Here is a 19702-nt window from a genome sequence, read left to right as displayed (position 1 = left end):
CCTGGTCCAGGGTCGTCTGGGAAACCGCGTAATCTTCGATATTCAGCCTTTCCTTATTGGCCAAAACTAGTTGGAAGATTTTGGCCAAAGAGGAGGAAGAGATCTCATATTGTAAAATATTAAAATGCTTTTCTCGCTGAATGCAGCCTGGAAATGTGCTCTCCATAAACGCTTCAGCCGGGTTCAGATCTGGTACCAGGCCCGCTTTGGCTGCTCTGATTTTCATGGTGACCACGTATCCATCACCAAATCTGAGAAGTTTAGACATAGGAAATTCAAGCAACATATCAAGATGTGGAAAACCTAGAGAAAAATACACACTAATCATTTTGGTAGAAATAAAACCAGGTGGATTCGTACTTGTATTTTAATTGCTGGATGGAGCCGAGACACTTAAAGGTTCCATTCACCATGATGGCCAGTCGTGTACATAGAGCTTCACATTCCTCCATGCTGTTGGTAAAAACACAAAAAAGGGTATCTATTTTTTTGTTTACACAGAATTTAGTGTTATGTATTATTATATATTTATATTATTTATTCTTGCCTGTGTGAGGTAAGGACTACAGCCCTCCCATCCTGTATAACGCTCATGATGGAGTTCCAGAGGAACCTGCGAGACTGGGGATCCATACCTGTGGTTGGCTCATCCTGATACAGGAGGAGAACACATCTATTCAGCAAAACAACATCTGCTAATCATGTTTTGAGATAAACATCACAGAAAGTCTCTTACCAGTAGCAGAAGAGCAGGACAACCAATCATTGCAATAGCTGTGGAGAGTTTACGCTTGTTTCCTCCGCTGTAAGTGCCTGCACTGCAGCCGGCATACTCACATAAACCCAACTTCCGGATTCCCCATTCAGCCACCTGCATCCAAGAGAGATCAAGATATTTAGCAAGAATACAGAGAGAGAGAGAAATTACGGATTAGAGAAAGTCTGACTCTGTTGATCTCTGATTCTGGGACTCCTCTGAGCCGTGCATAAAGATGCAGATGTTCCCTGCCTGTCAGAAGGTCATCTATAGCATCATACTGAGGACAGTAGCCCATGTTCTGGTGCACATCCAGGATGTTGGTCAGAATGCTGGAAAATCGCAAAAACAATGAAAATAATGAATGAAGACGAAGCAAACAGGACTGTAACATCAATTGGTCTCATTTACTAATAATTGCGTACGTTTTCGTCTTTAAATGCACACTTGAACTTCTCACAAAACTTTCAGCATAATTCACAACACGTGCGTATGAATTTGTTCTTATATTTGTTCTTACATTAGTGAATTTGGAGTGTTCAACATGAGCGGCCGCATGCACGAGGTTGGTAATTTGCATAAAACACGCCCAAACCAGCTCCATATAAAGGCTTTTTCCTCAGCGCAGCGATGGTCTATAGAAAATTTTAGAGCAGTTTGTCATAGAAGCAAAAGAGCTCGAAAAGAAATCCATGATGATATTTATTATCTGTAAAGTTCTTTTGCTTTGCATTTTTTATTTAGGAGATTTTGCTGTCGCTGGAGGAAGTAACATTAAATAAATATTGGATGAGTTAACAAATATGACATTTAATTAATATGAAAGAGACGCACATCCATCTAAAATAAAACAGACCAGATTAAATGATTGACGTTTGGACTTCTCATTACATTTACATACATTTACATTAGGCATTAAGCAGACGCTTTTGTAAAGATATTTAAAAAGTGAGTTAGGAAAGCGTGAAGATTTGTCATTACGTGCATCTTCTTTATATGTGTACAAAAAATAAGTAGGCTAAATAATGTATAATATAATGTATATAATAATAATAATAATAATAATAATAATATAGATCATATATAATAATATATAATACAGAAAATATTATAATATGAAATATAATCATGTACATTTTTATGTCAGCATTATTATAAACATTATAATTATTGTATTTTATTATAGCATACATGATTATTGCGTACGAGTAGTTTTAGGTTTTATTGAATGTTGGCATACATTTAGAAGAACTTTTGATACAAAAGTTTTTGTTGAATCACGATTTGTTGGTGAAAACATCGGTAGGCACATCTCACGCACAAATTTGTGCAAATGCATGCTTAATGAATAAAACCCATTGATTGTTTTTAAACAGGTATTTTGCTGACAAACTGAAAGTTCTGCTACAAATTTTTCACTCATCACTGTTTAAACAAAAAGTTCACTTTCAGAAATAAAAAAAAGAAACAAAAGCTGTCAGAGGGGTGGTACCCTGTTCAAAAAGTACACCTTAGTTCCTAAAGGGGGCATACAGGTACCTCAAAGTAGAGGTCTTCTCGGGTATAAAGAAATGTACCCAAGCCGAAATGACCAAATCACTTTATATCTAAACCTGACGTGCATAAATCTTTTTTTTAAAGCAACACCAAAGAGTTTTTTTTACCTTAAAATAACGTTTCCAAAAAAGTTTCAGTGGTTCATCCACTCAAAACAGGGTGAATGGCACTTTCACATTCGCTTTGCAGCCCTCTATCGGCCAAAACCGCACTAAAGAAGTTTCCAACCGTCGGGTAGTGGTCCTGTAGTTTGAGTGAAAACTACAAAAACTTGCTTTACGGCAGACCTACAATCCAATCAGAGCCAGCTATGCTGCAGTATTTACGACAGTGGTAATGAACAATTACGCTTTTAACCCGTAGGGGGAGCAAGGAGCAATAAGTCTTTAGTGTTGCTTTAAGAAAGAACCAAGACAAACCTGAGAAAATTAGACCCCAGTCCGACCCGACCCAGTGACAATTTTTTTTAAACCGACTGGACCCGAATGTAAACAGCACAGATGTGTCTGCAGCCCCGCACGCACCAGTCAGACAGAAAGAAACCCCGGTGTCCTCGCAACCAATTTGGCCCACTGCTCTATTTCTTTTCATTTGTTATTTGAAGATAACACCAAGGTAACCTCTAAAATGTGCATTCAAAATTTATTGACAGGTCTGGCTAAACGAAAATTAACCTACCGCCAGCCACGCAATGTCACAAGCATTCTTGGCAAACAAAGGAGGGTTTGGATAAAGACTTTGTGCACACACACACAAGATAGGGTCCGTTTGGCAAAACACATTGATTTTAAATTCCCCGAGAGCCGAGGCCGCTAATATTATAACCGACCCATGTCCGAGGCACACATGAAACTTGACCTCGGGTTTTCGGATATAGGTGGACCCGTGAAGACCTCTACCTCATAGTTACATACAGTATTGGTACAGATGGGTACTTGGGTATCATCCCAGTGATAGCGTTTGTACCTTTATTTCTGACAGTGCTGAAATACCGTACAAGACCAATACAAGGGCAATGTTTTCAAAACGCCACAGTGAAGTTGACTATGAATGTCTTAAAGGAATAGTCTACTCATTTTCAATATTAAAATATGTTATTACCTTAACTAAGAATTGTTGATACATCCCTCTATCATCTGTGTGCATGCACGTAAGCGCTGGAGCGCGCTGCGACGCTTCGATAGCATTTAGCTTAGCCCCATTCATTCAATGGTACCATTTAGAGATAAAGCGCTTTTCTAAGCGGATTTAAAAGAGGAACTATATTTTATGGCGTAATAGCACTTTTGGGAGTACTTCGACTCGCCTGAAAAGTCCGCTCCCCTTCTCACTCTCATAATGGGAGAGGGAGGGTGTTACTGCGCCGAGTCGAAGTACTCCCAAAAGTGCTATTACGCCATACAATATAGTTCCTCTTTTAAATCCGCTTAGAAAAGCGCTACGTTTTATTTTGGAATAGGAAAAACGTTGATGTGTTTGGTCACTTCTAACTTTATCTCTAAATGGTAGCATTGAATGAATGGGGCTAAGCTAAATGCTATCGAAGCGTCGCAGCGCACTCCAGCGCTTACGTGCACGCACACAGATGATAGAGGGATGTATCAACAATTCTTAGTTAAGGTAATAACATATTTTAATATTGAAAATGAGTAGACTATTCCTTTAATAATATCAAAACATTTATTTATGACAGTCAGTGATAAGCTCATACCTGTAACCAGTTACAGCAGCTTCCCCTGAAGTAACATCTATATCCCCTGTCAGCATTTTAAACGTGGTAGTTTTTCCAGCACCATTGACCCCCAAAAGTCCAAAGCACTGTGGGAGAAATTAAACTTATGCAATGCCTGCAGACTGTGCTTATATATCTAATGTATTCGTTTCTAATGCATTGCACCTTTATTGGTTACCTCTCCTGGAGTCACTCCCACACATATCCTATCCACTGCTGGTCTCAAAGTTCCAGAATACGTCTGCAATTTGAGAAAAAAAACATATTTAAAATTTGTGTTGTGTGATACCCATAATGCACCAGTGTGACGTAGGTGGACATGCCTTTGATAGGTCTTTAATCTGAAGGATGTCACTGGAAGTCTTGCCTTTATAAATCCTCTCTCTCTCCTTGGCCACATCCACATCTTCATCAGTTATGGGCGGCTTTATATAATCTGACATCCTGTTGGAAAGAAGCACACCACAATAGTGTTTCAGTAGATCAATTGGTAGAGGTTATGGGTTTGAGTCCCAGGGAACACACATACTGATAAAATGTATACTTTGAATTCGCTGTCACTTTGGATAAAACAGTCTACCAATTGCATAAATACCAATATTTTACTGTGTACATTGATGTGTGGTTTGTTAGGATAGGACAATATTTGGCCGAGATTTGAAATCTGAGGGTGCAAAAATTAAAATATTGAGAAAATTGCCTTTAAAGTTGTCCAAAGGAAGTCCTTACCAACACATATTACTAAAGATAAATACATTTATCGTACACTCACCTAAAGGATTATTAGGAACACCATACTAATACTGTGTTTGACCCCCTTTCACCTTCAGAACTGCTTTAATCCTACGTGGCATTGATTCAACAAGGTCCTGAAAGCATTCTTCAGAAATGTTGGCCCATATTGATAGGATAGCATCCTGCAGTTGATGGAGATTTGTGGGATCACATCCAGGGCACAAAGCTCCCGTTCCACCACATCCCAAAGATGCTCTATTGGATTGAGATCTGGTGACTGTGGGGGCCATTTCAGTACAGTGAACTCATTGTCATGTTTAAGAAACCAATTTGAAATGATTCGGCTTTGAGACATGGTGCATTATCCTGCTGGAAGTAGCCATCAGAAGATGGGTACATGGTGGTCACAAAGGGATGGACATGGTCAGAAACAATGCTCAGGTAGGCCGTGACATTTAAACTATGCCCAATTGGCACAAAGGGGCCTAAAGTGTGCCAAGAAAACATCCCCCACAACATTACACCACCATCACCAGCCTGCAAAGTGGTAACAAGGCATGATGGATCCATGTTCTCATTCTGTTTACGCCAAATTCTGACTCTACCATCTGAATGGCTCAACAGAAATCGAGGCTTATCAGACCAGGCAACATTTATCCAGTCTTCCACTGTCCAATTTTGGTGATCTTGTGCAAATTGTAGCCTCTTTTTCCTATTTGTAGTGGAGATGAGTGGTACCCGGTGGGGTCTTCTGCTGTTGTAGCGCATCCGCCTCAAGGTTTGTGCGTGTTGTGGCTTCACAAATGCTTTGCTGCATACCTTGGTTGTAACGAGTGGTTATTTCAGTCAAAGTTGCTCTTCTATCAGCTTGAATCAGTCAGCCCATTCTTCTCTGACCTCTAGCATCAACAAGGAATTTTACTGCCACATACTGGATGTTATTTTTTTTCCTTTTCAAACAATTCTTTGTAAACCCTAGAAATGGTTGTGCGTGAAAATCACAGTAACTGAGCAAATTGTGAAATACTCAGAACGGCGGTCTGGAATCAACAACCATGCTCAAAATAGCTTAAATCACCTTTCTTTCCCATTCTGACATTCAGTTCGGAGTTCAGGAGATTGTCTTGACCCTAAATGCATTGAAGCAACTGCCATGTGATTGGTTGATTTGATAATTGCAATAATGAGAAATTGAACAGGTGTTCCTAATAATCCTTTAGGTGAGTGTATATTGCACCATTATAGAAATAAAAATGCAATACGCAGTAAAATCCTAAAAAAAATCTTATAATGAACAATGTGAATGGATTTCCTCTCACCAGTGCTCCAGGAAGAATCTGTGCTGTATTATGATGTTTAGGGTGAAATACACAAACCCCTCTATTGCCATAAATGTCAAATTTTTCCCCACAAAGTCCCAGCTGAAGGGATCCAAGCTGAAGTCCTCACCTGAGACAAACAGAGGTGTACCTAAAGCTTAATAAGTAAGGAATCAAGAATTCGGTTGACCAAACACATGCATCAAAATTTTGGGGCGTCCTTAGTGTCTCTTTTAAAAGAGCAGTCCTTTTTTAAAAGCAATTTCTTATTTGGAAATGAGTTTAAGCTTAAGTCTGTCTCACTGTTTATTTAAAATGATCATGATCCTTTAATTGGCTTTATCTGCAATGTGAATCTCTCCTGTAGAGACGGTCGTCAAACGTGTGGTGTTATATTTCAATCACGTTGACAGAGAAATTAAAGCACCAGTGGTCACTGTGACAGAACCTTGCCAAGGGCCGGGTTTGGGTTGCTCGCTGCAGCCTTTGAACAACCACCTGAAATGCGAGGTGAGTAAAGGAGTCAGACTCACCAAAGCGCGCATACACGTCCGTCACAGCCTGGTTCATTGCCATGTCAATGAGCCCACGGCCCAAACAGAAGTGAGGAAAGACGAGGAGGGCTTTCTTTAAAACTTGGTTACACATATACAGAGCCTGTGAAATAAAGTAAATAAGTATTTGTAAGTCAATTTTAGATGATAGTATGAGCAATAGTCATGGTGATGGTTGTAAGTGTTTTGTATATTTACCTGTGTATTATCAAACAAGTCCAGGATGAATGTGATGGCACTGCTGTTGATGCCGATGAAGAGGTTGATGCAGGACAAAGAGACATAAGCTGTGCTAGGCACATTAAACACGTATGACATTGGATACATCAGGGGCGTCACAGACCAACTGCATAACAGAGAAAGAAAAATACGGATCAGGGCAAATCTGTCTGTATTTTAACACCTGACAGATTTTAATATGCTTTTCCCATTAGAATGTACATAGTGCATCTGAAGATAAACACATTTTATTACCCATAAAGCATCAACAGAGCTATCAAAGCTTGTAGGTTCTCCGGCGAGGTGTAGCATTTCTTGTCAAATGCAATAAAAATCCCCACGACCATCCCCACGCTGACAGCATAGTTTACCTAAGGACAAGAGCACATACGGAGGCACAAAAACGGGACATACCGGTAGTGTTCCTGAAGTTCAATGGGTACAGCATTGTGCTACCAGTGCAAGGGTCATGGGTTCGATTCCCAGAAAGCACACATGGGTGATTCTCACGAAACCATTGAAACACCACGGCACTAATGATTTTAGCTTTAAAATGTGTAATATAGTAACATTAAAAAGCATCAGAATTAACACAATACTGTGTTCTACCTTGCACAATGTGTGATTTCAACATAAGAATTTATAATTGGAAATGTTATGTCATTTTCTGCTGAAATTCTCATTACCGCAATGTGTCTGGCTGTGTTTGAAAATGCGTTATGTTGTAATTTAATTAAATTAACACAAAAAATTAAGAAAAAAAATAAATGGATGTTTTGCTAGACTACTTTATATGACAGAAAAAATATTTACTGAATATTCATGTATAATAATAATGAAGAAAAATTTGGAAAATGATGTGTCCATGCCTGATGTTCTCATCCTCCGCAACACTTTTTGAGAACAGTTTAAGCACACATACAGAATTTTAATAAAGTTTGATTTTGAGTGACCAAGCACATGGACCAGTTACTTCAAGATGGCTACCAGGTAAGATCATTTTTTTACAGTTAATTTGAAATATTGTCTTGTCAGAATGCTTACACGACATTTTGATTATCATTACCGCAACAGATGCTTATTAAATGTTAATTTAATTAATAGAAGCATAATACTTTGATTTTAAATGCATGTGCAGAATCTCCAAAATATGTTCTTTCAGGTTTGTCATGTCATTTTGAAAATATGTCAGTGTTGATGTTTTCTGACTGTTGCGGTAATGAGATTTTTTAGGACTAATTTTTTTAATTATGTTACAAAAAGTGTTAAATGATAAGTAAAAGTTTTTAAATTAATGTTCCCATTTACTCCAGACTTTGTTTTTCAATGTCTGGTGGGAAAAAAAGTAAATTTAAGCAATTTTTACATTTTCATGCTTGACATTTTTAAAACCAAGTTTTCGTGAGAATCACCCACATACTCATAAAATGTAAATCTTATATGCACTATAAGATGCATTTGGATTGAAGTGTATGCCAAATGCATTAAAGTAAAAATATTTAATACCAATACCAATATTTCCTGAAGATGTCATATCCATAAATCTTACAACATGTATATTGTTCTATTATGGACAGAGTAGATGTGGTGCCAACAAACTCACCATATCCCAGAAAAAGTTAGCAGTCCAGTAGACCAGAGGACCGACGCCACTCACAAACTGCAAGTGTTTGGCTTGCGTCACTCTCTCTTGGATCAAATAAAGCACAAAACTGGCCGGTACGAAGGACATAGCAAAGATCACGCAGATGGCAACTACTGCATCCACTGAGGTGGTCAGTCTGACAGAACAAAAAAGTGAAAATTATACTCTGCCCATTTACACCGTAAAATATAATTTTCTGATGCTTTTATGGTTTAATACTCACACTGTCACCTCTGACAGCTGTTCCTTGGTTAGGTTCAGTGGATGATTGATGGCTGTAATACCAAACTCATTTAAATTGGCACCGGGAGGCAGGTTGGCACGAAGGATGGCGTTATTAGCCACGTTCATGAAAGCCACCATGGCATGCCAGCCTTTGTTGTTGAACCACACCTGTGAAGGTAGCAGATGGGTTATTTATCTATTCAACAAGCCAAGTTTACCATACAGTGACCTGAATTAAAGTTCTCACCTTGACATTGTTTTCAGTCTCCATATACCTCAAGAAAGTACCAAACTCCTTTAGAGAAAGTCTTGAGTATCTACCCTGTATAGACAATACATTGATGTGCTGTATATTGTATAACACTGGAATATATAACTGGAACATAACCTATCTTTAACTTTTCCTATTTTGCTTTGTTTCCGTCTTACATTTACAATAAAACATGACAAAAATGAACATTTACACCCAATACATGCCGGATAGTATACGGTAGGCTATAATGCGTGTATTGGGTGCGCTCACACCACAACTGACCCCTGTGACATTAAGCAAACGTCCTAGCTGAGACGCAACATTCTGGATGGTTTTAGGATCCAAATCCAGAACAGGAAGTCTTCCCCCGACTGAGATGCCTCCATATCTGAAAGAAATAATCTATAGAGTCAAGATTTTGCCTATGCAGGGCAATTATGTACACATTATATGCTCAACAAGACACCACAAGAGGGAGCACTTGTATTTTGTACTACAAATGTTTAAAGGGACACCACTTTTTTGAAAATATGTTCATTTTCCAGCCCCCCTAGAGTTAAACATTTGATTTTCACCGTTTTGGAATCCATTCAGCTGATCTCTGGGTCTGGCGGTACCACTTTTAGCATAGCTTAGCATAATCCATTGAATCTGATTAGACCATTTAGCATTGTGCTAAAAAATAGAGTTTCAATATTTTCCCTATTTAAAACTTGACTCTTCTGTAGTTACATCATGTACTAAGGCCAACGAAAAATTAAACGTTGCAATTTTCTAGGCAGATACAGCTAGAAACTATACTTTTATTTTGGCGTAATAATCAAGGACTTTAATTGCTGCTGCAACATGGCTGCAGGAGGCGCAATGATATTACGCAGCAGCCGAAAAAACACGACGATCTTAGTACACAATACAGAAGAGTCAAGTTTTAAATAGGAAAAATATCAAAACTCTTTGGTTATTTTTTAGCGCGATGCTAATGGTCTAATCAGATTCAATGGATTGTGCTAAGCTATGCTAAAAGTGGTATCACCAGACCCGGAGATCAGATGAATGGATTCCAAAACAGTAAAAATCAAATGTTTAACTCTAGGGGAGCTGAAAAATTAACATATTTCCAAAAAACTGGAATGTCTCTTAAATTTGGACACCAATACCTTTGTTCATTTACCCAGTACTTGCTTTTCAAGCTGTAAAACAACAACACAAATGAGGTTAATGTTAAAATACATTTAAAACAGAACTGTGGTAGTTATAAGGTGATAATATGACCACAATACCTTGTTCTTATTAAGCTTGGGTAAGTCTTTACCAAATAATCAGAAATATTCCTCCCAGTCAGGTCCAGCAAAACATCCCCAGTGGATTGAATTCTCTGAAATCCATGTACATGATTTATTATACACATTAATACATTATAAAAGTTTTTATATCTATAATCTTGATCTAAGGCTGAGGGGCAGACCTGAGGAGGCGGAAGACCCCCAGCACCCTCCGGGCACACAGGTAACATGGTGAGTTTGTCGGGCGTGCTGCACTGGCAGCTGGGTGATGGACTGACATAAGTCCACTTCGGGTCAGCCAACATGTCTATGAGGGCGGGGTTTACCAGGGGCATCTCCCACTCTGTGGTTATGTTATTACATGGATAGTCTCTGTGAGGAAGAACAGACACTGTTAGTATGCAAGTGGGACAGTTTAGTGGTATCTATGGATTATAAATTGTAATAATAACGCATAGATGCATACTCTAAAGGTTCATCCGCCATACAGCGAGTTCCAAATCCAGGCCTGTTTAGAAGCACCTCACCAAAATACCTCATTTCTGGGCTTTGCATCTGTTCGTTACTAAAAGTAATGTGAAAATTAGGGCTGTCATTTAATTAAAATGTTCATTTGAGCTAATGATATGATACTGATTCATTAGTCTAAACATTTTTAGATATCAGTGACAATTAGGCAAAACATTAAACACGTTTTATGTGAACAGCTCAATAGATTAACCATGCGCGCTTTCGTAAGTAAGCTTACGAAATTTACATACATATCAGTTCTAATCACAATTTTTTAACATAAACACAATTAAATCCTGATTCGTCTCAATGTAATACCTGAAGAATGTGAACTGTCTGCCGTACATCCAAGGGCTCAAGGTCAGGCTGGGATATTCTCCAAACGGAGGAACAATAAGAGTGAACATAAGAGAAACCAGGACAAAACTCGCCGGCAACACAATCTGAGGAAGAGGATTGAATTAGGTTAATAAACACAGTCTATGAAAAACCCCTGAACCTCATAATTGCATTTTTAATTAAGCAACAAGTTGTCATTCTGACCTGGGCTAGAAAGTCTTTTCCAGATCGTGTGCTGTGATGAAATCTCTTAATGAGCAAAGCAAAAAGCTGTTTAAGGACCAACAAGACTCCTTTCACCTGTTTGGATCCTCTGCCCTCTTTGCTGAATGAACTTCCAGGGTTTGACTGACCGTTAGTGTACAAAGACCCGCCTCCATCTGCACACAAGACAAAATACAGTCAGAAGGAAGTTTAACTGAAATATATTAAAGGAACAGTATGTAGGATTGAGGCCAAAACTGGTATGGCAATCACAAAACTTGTGGCTAAAACTGGTACTGCAATCACACAGCTGGTGGCCAAGACACAAAATTACAGCATAAACATCAGTTGAGGGCTGTATTTTAAATAAAAATGATTTCTTAACGTCTAGTGACATATCAGGGCCATTTTATGATAAATTGATATAAATTTCTTACATACTGTTCCTTTAAACATTTGGGTTTCCCAGACAGGGCTTGTCGACTAAAATGCTTGTCTGGGTTGTTTTAATTGAAAAGATTCATACGTAACAATCTTGCTTTATTTTTTTTTTCAGTGCAGGAAGTACAGTGGAAGTCCTTATATGGGCACTTTAACCGGAATAGCGCAAGCACACACCAACCAAGAGCTGACATGAAATCAACATCACCAAAGAAGTTTGCTGTTTTTTGTGAAATTTAAGCTTGTTCAGCTTCCCAAAGAACCCAGCATTATGGGAACCAATGGCTGGGCCGGTCCCATCCGGGTCATGAGTCGTAAAACCGCATCAAATGTCTGTGTTTTATTGTCAATTGTTGTTAAGTGCATTTTATGTAAACGACACGTCCATGTAGTGAATCATAAGTTATCCAGAGATAGTGGGATAATGTTTTGTGTGTTGACTCGCTCCCCCAAGGTACGACTCAAGGAACTCTAAGTTATTCGGAAAGAATCGGTACACCTGATCTGTCTTTTATAAATCTGATAAAACTCCTGTTTTTAGCAGGACTTTGGGCTGCAGTTACATGAATCTTCTTCTAGGTTCACTGTGAATGTCAGTAAAGACTAGAGACTTACAACAGATTTCTGACACAGAACTAAAGATGTTCAACCACAAAATAGACATCAAAACATACAGGCACAGACACACATATAGGTTGATTGACTGAGGTCTCATACACACTGCAATCTTTCGGGAGTGAATCCCCTAAATGTTCGTTTCATGTCTGTACAAGACTCACTCCTGAAAATGTGATGATTGACACAGAAATAACCATAGCAACGTTCTGCCGTCTCGCGGGCTTATCACTCACAGCTTTGACCAAAATAATAACAGCATTGTGTTTTACAATAAACCTCCGTCTCCGTTGTGTATTTTACGCTTTTGTGAGGCTGCTTCACAGCGCGGAGCGCACGGACTTGCAGTGTTGCAATGTCCTCGTCTTTTTTTGTACATAAATACCGTTTTGGCGCTTAACCATTTATGACTTTTGGCTAACGAAGCGATCAAGTTTTTGATGTTAATAAAGTGTGAGGGTGCCGGTCAAAATATTTTGATCTTTAAGGTAAAGCATTTAGATTTATGTCGGTTTATTACTGGATTTTTCTTGTCCACCGTTTTTTAGTGCAAGATCTGGCACCACTTGTCAGCAAACGCTCGTGCCTGTCATTTTCTGATCCGCGCATGCAGAAGACTTTTTCCTCTTCTAAGCATTTATTTTTTCAGAAGAGAGACCTGTCCTGTTTATGATGAATGTTTAAACACTTGATTAACTACTAGTTGTTCAGTTCGGTTATGTACACACTGTGCAGAGTTTTTGTAAATTCGGATGTCACTACCTGCATTTTGCGGGAGTTAATTCAGTTGTAGAATGCGGTTGTGAGTCCCGTAAATTCCTGAACTGTGTGTGTACAGAACAGGATTAAGCATTAAATTAAAAGGTGAAGTGACAACCGAATTAATATGCAGTGTGTACGGGACCTGAATGATCAACAGGTAATCTCACCTGATACAGCACTGCTGTCAGAAGCCTTTCCATCAGATGTGACTTTCAGAAAGACCTGCAAACAAATCGCATTGATAGTTTAATAAGATGTGTAAAGGTGTATAAAGCAAGCGGTTTGGTTTTGAATATAATATTAAGAAGTTTTGCATTTCTTAAAAAACAGCCAAAAGGGGATAAAGGTGGGAGATTTTCAAACTTTAACCATTAAAAGGACAGTTCACCCAAAAATGAAAATTCTGTCATCATTTACTCACTCTCATGTTGATACAAACCCACATACATTTCGTTGTTTTGATGAACACAAAGGAAGATGTTCTGAGAAATGTTTGTAACCAAACCCTTTGTGGACCCCATTCACCTCCATAATAGGAAAAATGAATACGATGGAAGTAAATAGGGTCCACAAACGGTTTGGTTACAAACATTTCTCAAAATATCTCCCTTTGTGTTCATCAGAACAAAGAAATTTATACAGATTTGTTATAACATGAGGGTGAGTAAATGATGACATGATTTTCATTTAGGGGTGAACTATCCCTTTAAGGTTTAAACACAAAAATAAACAGAGAACCTAAAACTGAAATTATTAGTATGTCAGGCAGTTTAAGCTCAAATTATTTTATAAAATTGGAGGAATAGTGCTGCCAACAATGATAGAGAATAAGCCTCACCTCCTCCAGAGATGAGTCTGAAACTCCAAAACTGCTTAACCCGATGTCCTTGAGTGTCTCCTCTAGTTCTCTGAACAAACTGGCATACGAGCGATGTCTAAAGCCTCTGCTAGGCAGCAGGAAGGTCAGTTCTTGACCTATGACTTCAATCAGCCTGGCGTCTGGAGCATGATGGTGCACAAGGTCCGTGATGCTCTTAATGTCCCCTAGGACAGATAAACAGAAAACAAATAAACAAGTGTGATACATTCTCAGTTAATCAGTGCAGTTTGATTAAACTGAAATGAAAATTTTGACTGAATTAACTCTAAAATAAAAAGAAGTCCAAGTATGCAGAAGAATAAAGTAGGAAAGATTTAAAGCAACACAAAAGAGTTTTGGCTCTTTGCTCCCCCTACAGGTTAGAAGCGTAATTGTCCATTACCCACTGTCATAAATACTGAGGCATAGCTGGCTCTGATTGGATTGTAGGTCTGCCGTAAAGCAAGTTTTTGTAGTATTCACTCGGACTACAGGACCGCTACCCGACGGTTGGAAACTTCTTTAGTGCGGTTTTGGCCGATAGAGGGCTGCAAAGCGAATGTGAAAGTGCCGTTCACCCTGTTTCGAGTGGATGAACAACTGAAACTTTTTTGGAAACGTTATTTTAAGGTAAAAAAAACTCTTTGGTGTTGCTTTAAAATACATCGGTCACCTTGTCATTTTTGCTGAGTGAATATTATTTCGATACCTTAATGAAACACTTTACCTTCCATCTGTCTTCCTGTCATTTTAGGCAGGTCCTTGCTGTTCTCTTTAAACTTTGTACAAAGTGAACACGTACACGTGCAGTCCTCTGAACAGTCACACTGACCCTGTGAAAAACAAAGAAAAGCACATAAATATAACCGGTTTGTAAACTCTCTATTTGAACACCGTCAAATATCTCACCTCTTTCCTATCACAGGGCGATTCCTCTTTAATGCGCCGCACCAGAGTGAGGTAGAACCCAGCACCCAGAGAGTTCTTCAGGAAGAGAGGAGACCCACAACAGTGCAGTCGACCCCGAGAGATGACGGCCACGCGATCGCTCAGCAGGTCCGCTTCATCCATGTGATGTGTGGACAGGATCACTGTACGACCTGTGAAATACACGCACAGAGACAATACACCAACATTTCACACCTGTACTCAAAGTATAAAGATATAATACAATGTGCAAGGTGATGGTGGAGGTTATGAGACAGACAGACAGACAGACAGAAATAGACAGAAATAGAGAGACAGACGATAGACAAATGATAGACAAACAGATAGACAAATAGAAAGACAGACAACAGACAGACAGACAGACGTACAGATAGACAAACAGAAATAGAGCGACAGACGATAGACAGACAGACATAGAGTACATACAGACAGACAGACGGATTAACAAACAGAAATAGAGAGACAGACAATAAACAGATAGAAATAGAGAGACAGACAGATAGATAGAGAGAAAGACAGATAGAAAGACAGACAGATAGAGAGACAGATAGACACAAATAGACACAAAGATAGACAGACATGCAGACATACATACAGACAGACAGATAGACAGAAATAGAGAGACAAGCGATAAACAGATAGAAATAGAGAGGCAGATAGAAATAGACAGACAGATAGAAATCGAGAGATGGATAGAAATAGACAGACAGACAGAAATAGAGAGACAGATAAAAATAGAGAGACAGACCAATAGAGAAACAGACGATAGACAAACAGACGATAGAGAGACAGAAATAGAGAGACAAGCGATAAACAGATAGAAATAGAGAGACAGACGATAGCCAGACAGAAATAGACAGACAGACAGACAGACAGACAGAAATAGAGAAAAATAGACAGAAATAGAGAGACAGACGATAAACAGACAGATAGACAACTAGACAGAAAGACAGACAGACAGATATATAGATAGACGATATATAGAAATATACAGACGATAGACAGACAGATAGACAAATAGAGAGATAGATAGACAGACAGAAATAAAGAGAAATAGACAGAAAAAAAGAAACAGACGATAGACAGACAGGTAGGCGAATAGAGAGACAGAAAGACAGATAGACATACGGACAGACAGGCAGATAGATATAAATAGAGAGAAATAGACAAACAGATAGATAGATAAACAGAAATTGAGAGACAGACGATAAACAGACAGATAAACAACTAGACAGAAAGACAGAAAGACAGACAGACAGACAGACAGACAGATGGATAGACGATAGATAGAAATATACAGACGATAGACAGATAGATAGACAAATAGAGAGATAGTTAGACAGACAGAAATAGAGAGAAATAGACAGAAAAAAGAAGCAGACGATAGACAGTCAGACAGGCAAATAGAGCGACAGACAGACAGATAGACATACAGACAGACAGGCAGATAGATATAAATAGACAGACAGACAGACAGATAGATAGATAAACAGAAATAGAGAGAGAAAAAGAAACAGACGATAGACAGAAAGATAGGCAAATAGAGAGACAGACAGACATACAGACAGACAGACAGACAGGCAGATAGATATAAATAGAGAGAAATAGAGAGACAGTTGACAGATAGACACAGACAGACAGACCGATAGTACGATAGATAGACAGACAGACAGACAGATATACTGTATGATATATGATGGATGGACAAAGATTATTTGATATGTCCAGGGATATTTTCCAAGTACCAGCACGGAATTTCAGCAGCAAGTCCCAGATGGATCGTCTGGAATATGGATCCACTCCTGATGTGGGTTCATCCAGAAACACCACTTTTGCACCACCGACAAAAGCCATGGCAACAGAAAGCTTCCTTTGCATACCACCTACAGAAAGAAAGAATACCAACGCAGTAAATCAGTGTGTATATACAGTTAAAAGATTTTGAGACTTTTTTGTTTCACACATTTGCAGTTTTGGAGCTCGCAGAAGGAATGTAAAATGAGATTTGTGAGCTTACCTGACAGATTTTGCACTTGCTCATTTCTCTTGTGAGGAAGACCAAGATCTTCCAGCATGTTTTCCACTTCCAGCTGGGCTTCGGGAAATGGTCTTCCCTTCAGCAGAGAGTAAAACAGTATGTGCTCTGCTACTGTCATACTGCATGACAGAGAGAAAAAGAGAAAGATTGATTTAAAATGTCATTCTTGAGGGTGTACCAACATCCTTCAAACTGAAACCACATAAGGGGTGTACAAACTGGTGAAAGATGATGTTATGTTGGGGACACGTTCCTAGCGATTTGCGGATGGCGTCCATTTCCGTCCGGATGTCTTTCCCATAAATAAAGGCCTTACCAGAGGTAGGGGGAAACATGCCTGTGAGAATAGACCTGTGAGAGAGATAACACAGTTCCCACACCTTAGTTAACTTTAAATTCAAGAACCTTTCAAGAATATTCCAGGTCCAATACCCTCAAGTTCAAGGACTAAATGTGGGGACACATTTCAAGTGAAAGCAATGTTACATTGTGTTACCTTTAAAGATAACATTGTTACAGTTTCCTTTCAAGGGAACTCGCGCTGCGTCACTGTGGTGACACTTTGGGGACGCCTCCAGGGGTAAGTGCGTCTGAATGTGTATATCAAATTCAATCAATGGTGAGGCTTAACGGCAAAGACAGGGTGACGCAGGAGCCAGGAAGTATATCGCTATCTGAAATATTGCCAAAGACGGCGTTATAGGGATGCAGGAAGAATGGCAAGAGAGACGCAGCGCCTCGTTCCCTTCTCAGGGAACAACAGTTACATACGTAACCTGAGACATTTTCTTTTGTCAAACACAACTATGCATAAAAGCATTTTGGTATGAATCAACATTCGCATACAGAAAATATAAGCATTTAAAAGTGAACAGTTTAGCACGTGTGCTTAAAAAGTCTAGAATTTTTATAATATCATCCTACAATACACAGGAAATAATAAGGATTTTTTTCAAGAAAACTTTCAATGACCTGTATCTATGCATGTATATTTTCAAAAACTTCCCAGGGCCTTGAATTTTTCCCCCCAGATTCACAAACTTTCAAAGATTTCCAGGACCCGTGGGAACCCTGAGTGTTTAGCATGTGGTATATAAAGATCAGTAACAGTACTTTGGGTTTAGATACATACATGGTAGTGGTTTTCCCCGCACCGTTGTGGCCCAGGAAGGCTGTGATCTGACCCTCATAGAAAGTGATGCTCAACCCATCTACAGCAGGTCTGAAGCTGCCACCGAAAACCTTATACAGGTTCTCCACACACACTCCCGCCACCAGACCAACCGGCTCAGGCTCGAAAAACTGCCTTTCTAATTATAACAAACATAGATATGTATCAGAAGTTATGAGATATTACAGAAACATTTGAGGGGTAATGACTTGTAAAGGTTATGTGATTACATCTGGGCTATGATATTTATTAAAGGGCCCCTATTATGCAAAATCCACTTTTACAATTTTTGGACAAATGTGCGTTTGCAGTGTGTGAACACAACCACCCTACAATAAAAAAACAACTTTAATCTACATTAAACCAAAGCATTCTCAATAGACATGTTGTTTTGATTCTCTTGTTAATGTGATGTCACACTGACAAATCCCCACCCCCAGCAGACTAGTGACAGTCCTGCATTACCATAGTTTCAGCCCTCAGCAAGTTGTACTTTGTCCGCCATACTTCAGTAGTGAGATACTGTTGTCTTACCCTCCAGTCACATTAGCTACAAGAGACAGAGCGACAGGCTACCATTCATTTTCAATGGGAGTGGCCTCTTCCCAGCGACAAGTGACGAGCTCGCCGCTGCGCGAGCAAGGTGGGGTCAAAATAGACAAGCAGGCTATTTTATGCAAATGCTGAGCGATGCGACAAAGCGACTGCCAATCAGAGTGAAGGAGCAGCGTGACGTAGGTCTGTGGTCGAGTCGTAGAAAATAATTCAAGATGGCGGAAAATGCGTATTTCTGTATATATATGATAAGTTTGGCATTTTATCTCATATATTTTGTTACTTTTATCGAGAAATAAATACTTTTAAATCCAAAAACACCATTCTTGTAACTTAACAATACCTCTAAAGTGACTTTTGATACCGCTTTTAGATACTAGCAAAGGAACGCCCATCAAGAGAGGGCATGTCGCTCTGTGTCACTCACGTTTGTAGCTAATGTGACTGTAGGGTCAAGGTACATTCACATTATAAGCGACTTTGTCGCTGTGTGTCACTTGTCTCTTTCAAAAGAGGCGTTTTTATATCTGGCTGTCATAAACAAATAAGTAACATCTACTCCAGTAACAGACGAGAGACGGATGACGTGAATTCTGCTGCTTCGTTCTCACTGGTAGTCGCTCCCGAATGTCGCTCATAATTTGCATAAAGTCAAACATTTCTCAACTTTGTTGCGTGACTGGACACGCCCCATCCATTCGCCAACAGTTACTATCGCTCGTGCAGCCGGAAGTCGCACAGCTTCCATTGAAAACAATGAGATGGCGTCGCTCTGCTACTGCAAGTCGCTTATAATGTGAATGTACCTTCAGGCTGTGTTCACGGGAATCAAATGTATTTTAATTGAAAGCGCTTACTGTCTAACGTGGCAGATACAGACAGAGCTAATTTTTGCTTCCACCCAAATAGGGGCATTTTGGACATGCTTTAATAAATGATCTGTGGGGTATTTTGAGTTGAAACTACTGTATTTGGGCAAAC

At 39.2% G+C, this 19702-nt stretch overlaps 1 protein-coding gene across 3 annotated transcripts in view; it reads right to left on the bottom strand.

The window, feature by feature from the left end:
• abca4a (ATP-binding cassette, sub-family A (ABC1), member 4a) overlaps positions 1–19702 on the bottom strand; it is a 41938-nt gene that overhangs the window by 843 nt on the left and 21393 nt on the right. For 2 of the 3 annotated variants that reach the window (XM_055182502.2, XM_055182503.2), the window contains exons 20-49: positions 18128–18305; positions 17215–17346; positions 16975–17114; positions 16703–16840; positions 14919–15109; positions 14737–14842; positions 13989–14194; positions 13318–13372; positions 11333–11508; positions 11108–11232; positions 10746–10844; positions 10462–10651; positions 10277–10371; positions 10154–10186; positions 9279–9384; positions 8991–9065; positions 8742–8911; positions 8477–8654; positions 7129–7244; positions 6853–7000; positions 6634–6757; positions 6101–6230; positions 4370–4490; positions 4225–4287; positions 4026–4132; positions 948–1089; positions 737–871; positions 548–651; positions 361–453; positions 2–251 (exon numbers count right to left, since the gene is read on the bottom strand). In XM_055182502.2, the coding sequence (XP_055038477.2) occupies positions 2–251; positions 361–453; positions 548–651; positions 737–871; positions 948–1089; positions 4026–4132; positions 4225–4287; positions 4370–4490; positions 6101–6230; positions 6634–6757; positions 6853–7000; positions 7129–7244; positions 8477–8654; positions 8742–8911; positions 8991–9065; positions 9279–9384; positions 10154–10186; positions 10277–10371; positions 10462–10651; positions 10746–10844; positions 11108–11232; positions 11333–11508; positions 13318–13372; positions 13989–14194; positions 14737–14842; positions 14919–15109; positions 16703–16840; positions 16975–17114; positions 17215–17346; positions 18128–18305 (3926 nt within the window). Of the gene's footprint in view, position 1; positions 252–360; positions 454–547; positions 652–736; positions 872–947; positions 1090–4025; positions 4133–4211; positions 4288–4369; positions 4491–6100; positions 6231–6633; positions 6758–6852; positions 7001–7128; positions 7245–8476; positions 8655–8741; positions 8912–8990; positions 9066–9278; positions 9385–10153; positions 10187–10276; positions 10372–10461; positions 10652–10745; positions 10845–11107; positions 11233–11332; positions 11509–13317; positions 13373–13988; positions 14195–14736; positions 14843–14918; positions 15110–16702; positions 16841–16974; positions 17115–17214; positions 17347–18127; positions 18306–19702 lie in introns of those variants that run through there. The other variant, XR_008638361.2, reaches the window with a different exon arrangement.

This window comes from Misgurnus anguillicaudatus, chromosome 25 (genome assembly GCF_027580225.2).
Source record: "Misgurnus anguillicaudatus chromosome 25, ASM2758022v2, whole genome shotgun sequence".
NCBI classification, from domain to species: domain Eukaryota; kingdom Metazoa; phylum Chordata; class Actinopteri; order Cypriniformes; family Cobitidae; genus Misgurnus; species Misgurnus anguillicaudatus.
Note: the sequence above shows the minus strand (reverse complement) of the source record. Positions and strands in the feature narration are given on the sequence as shown.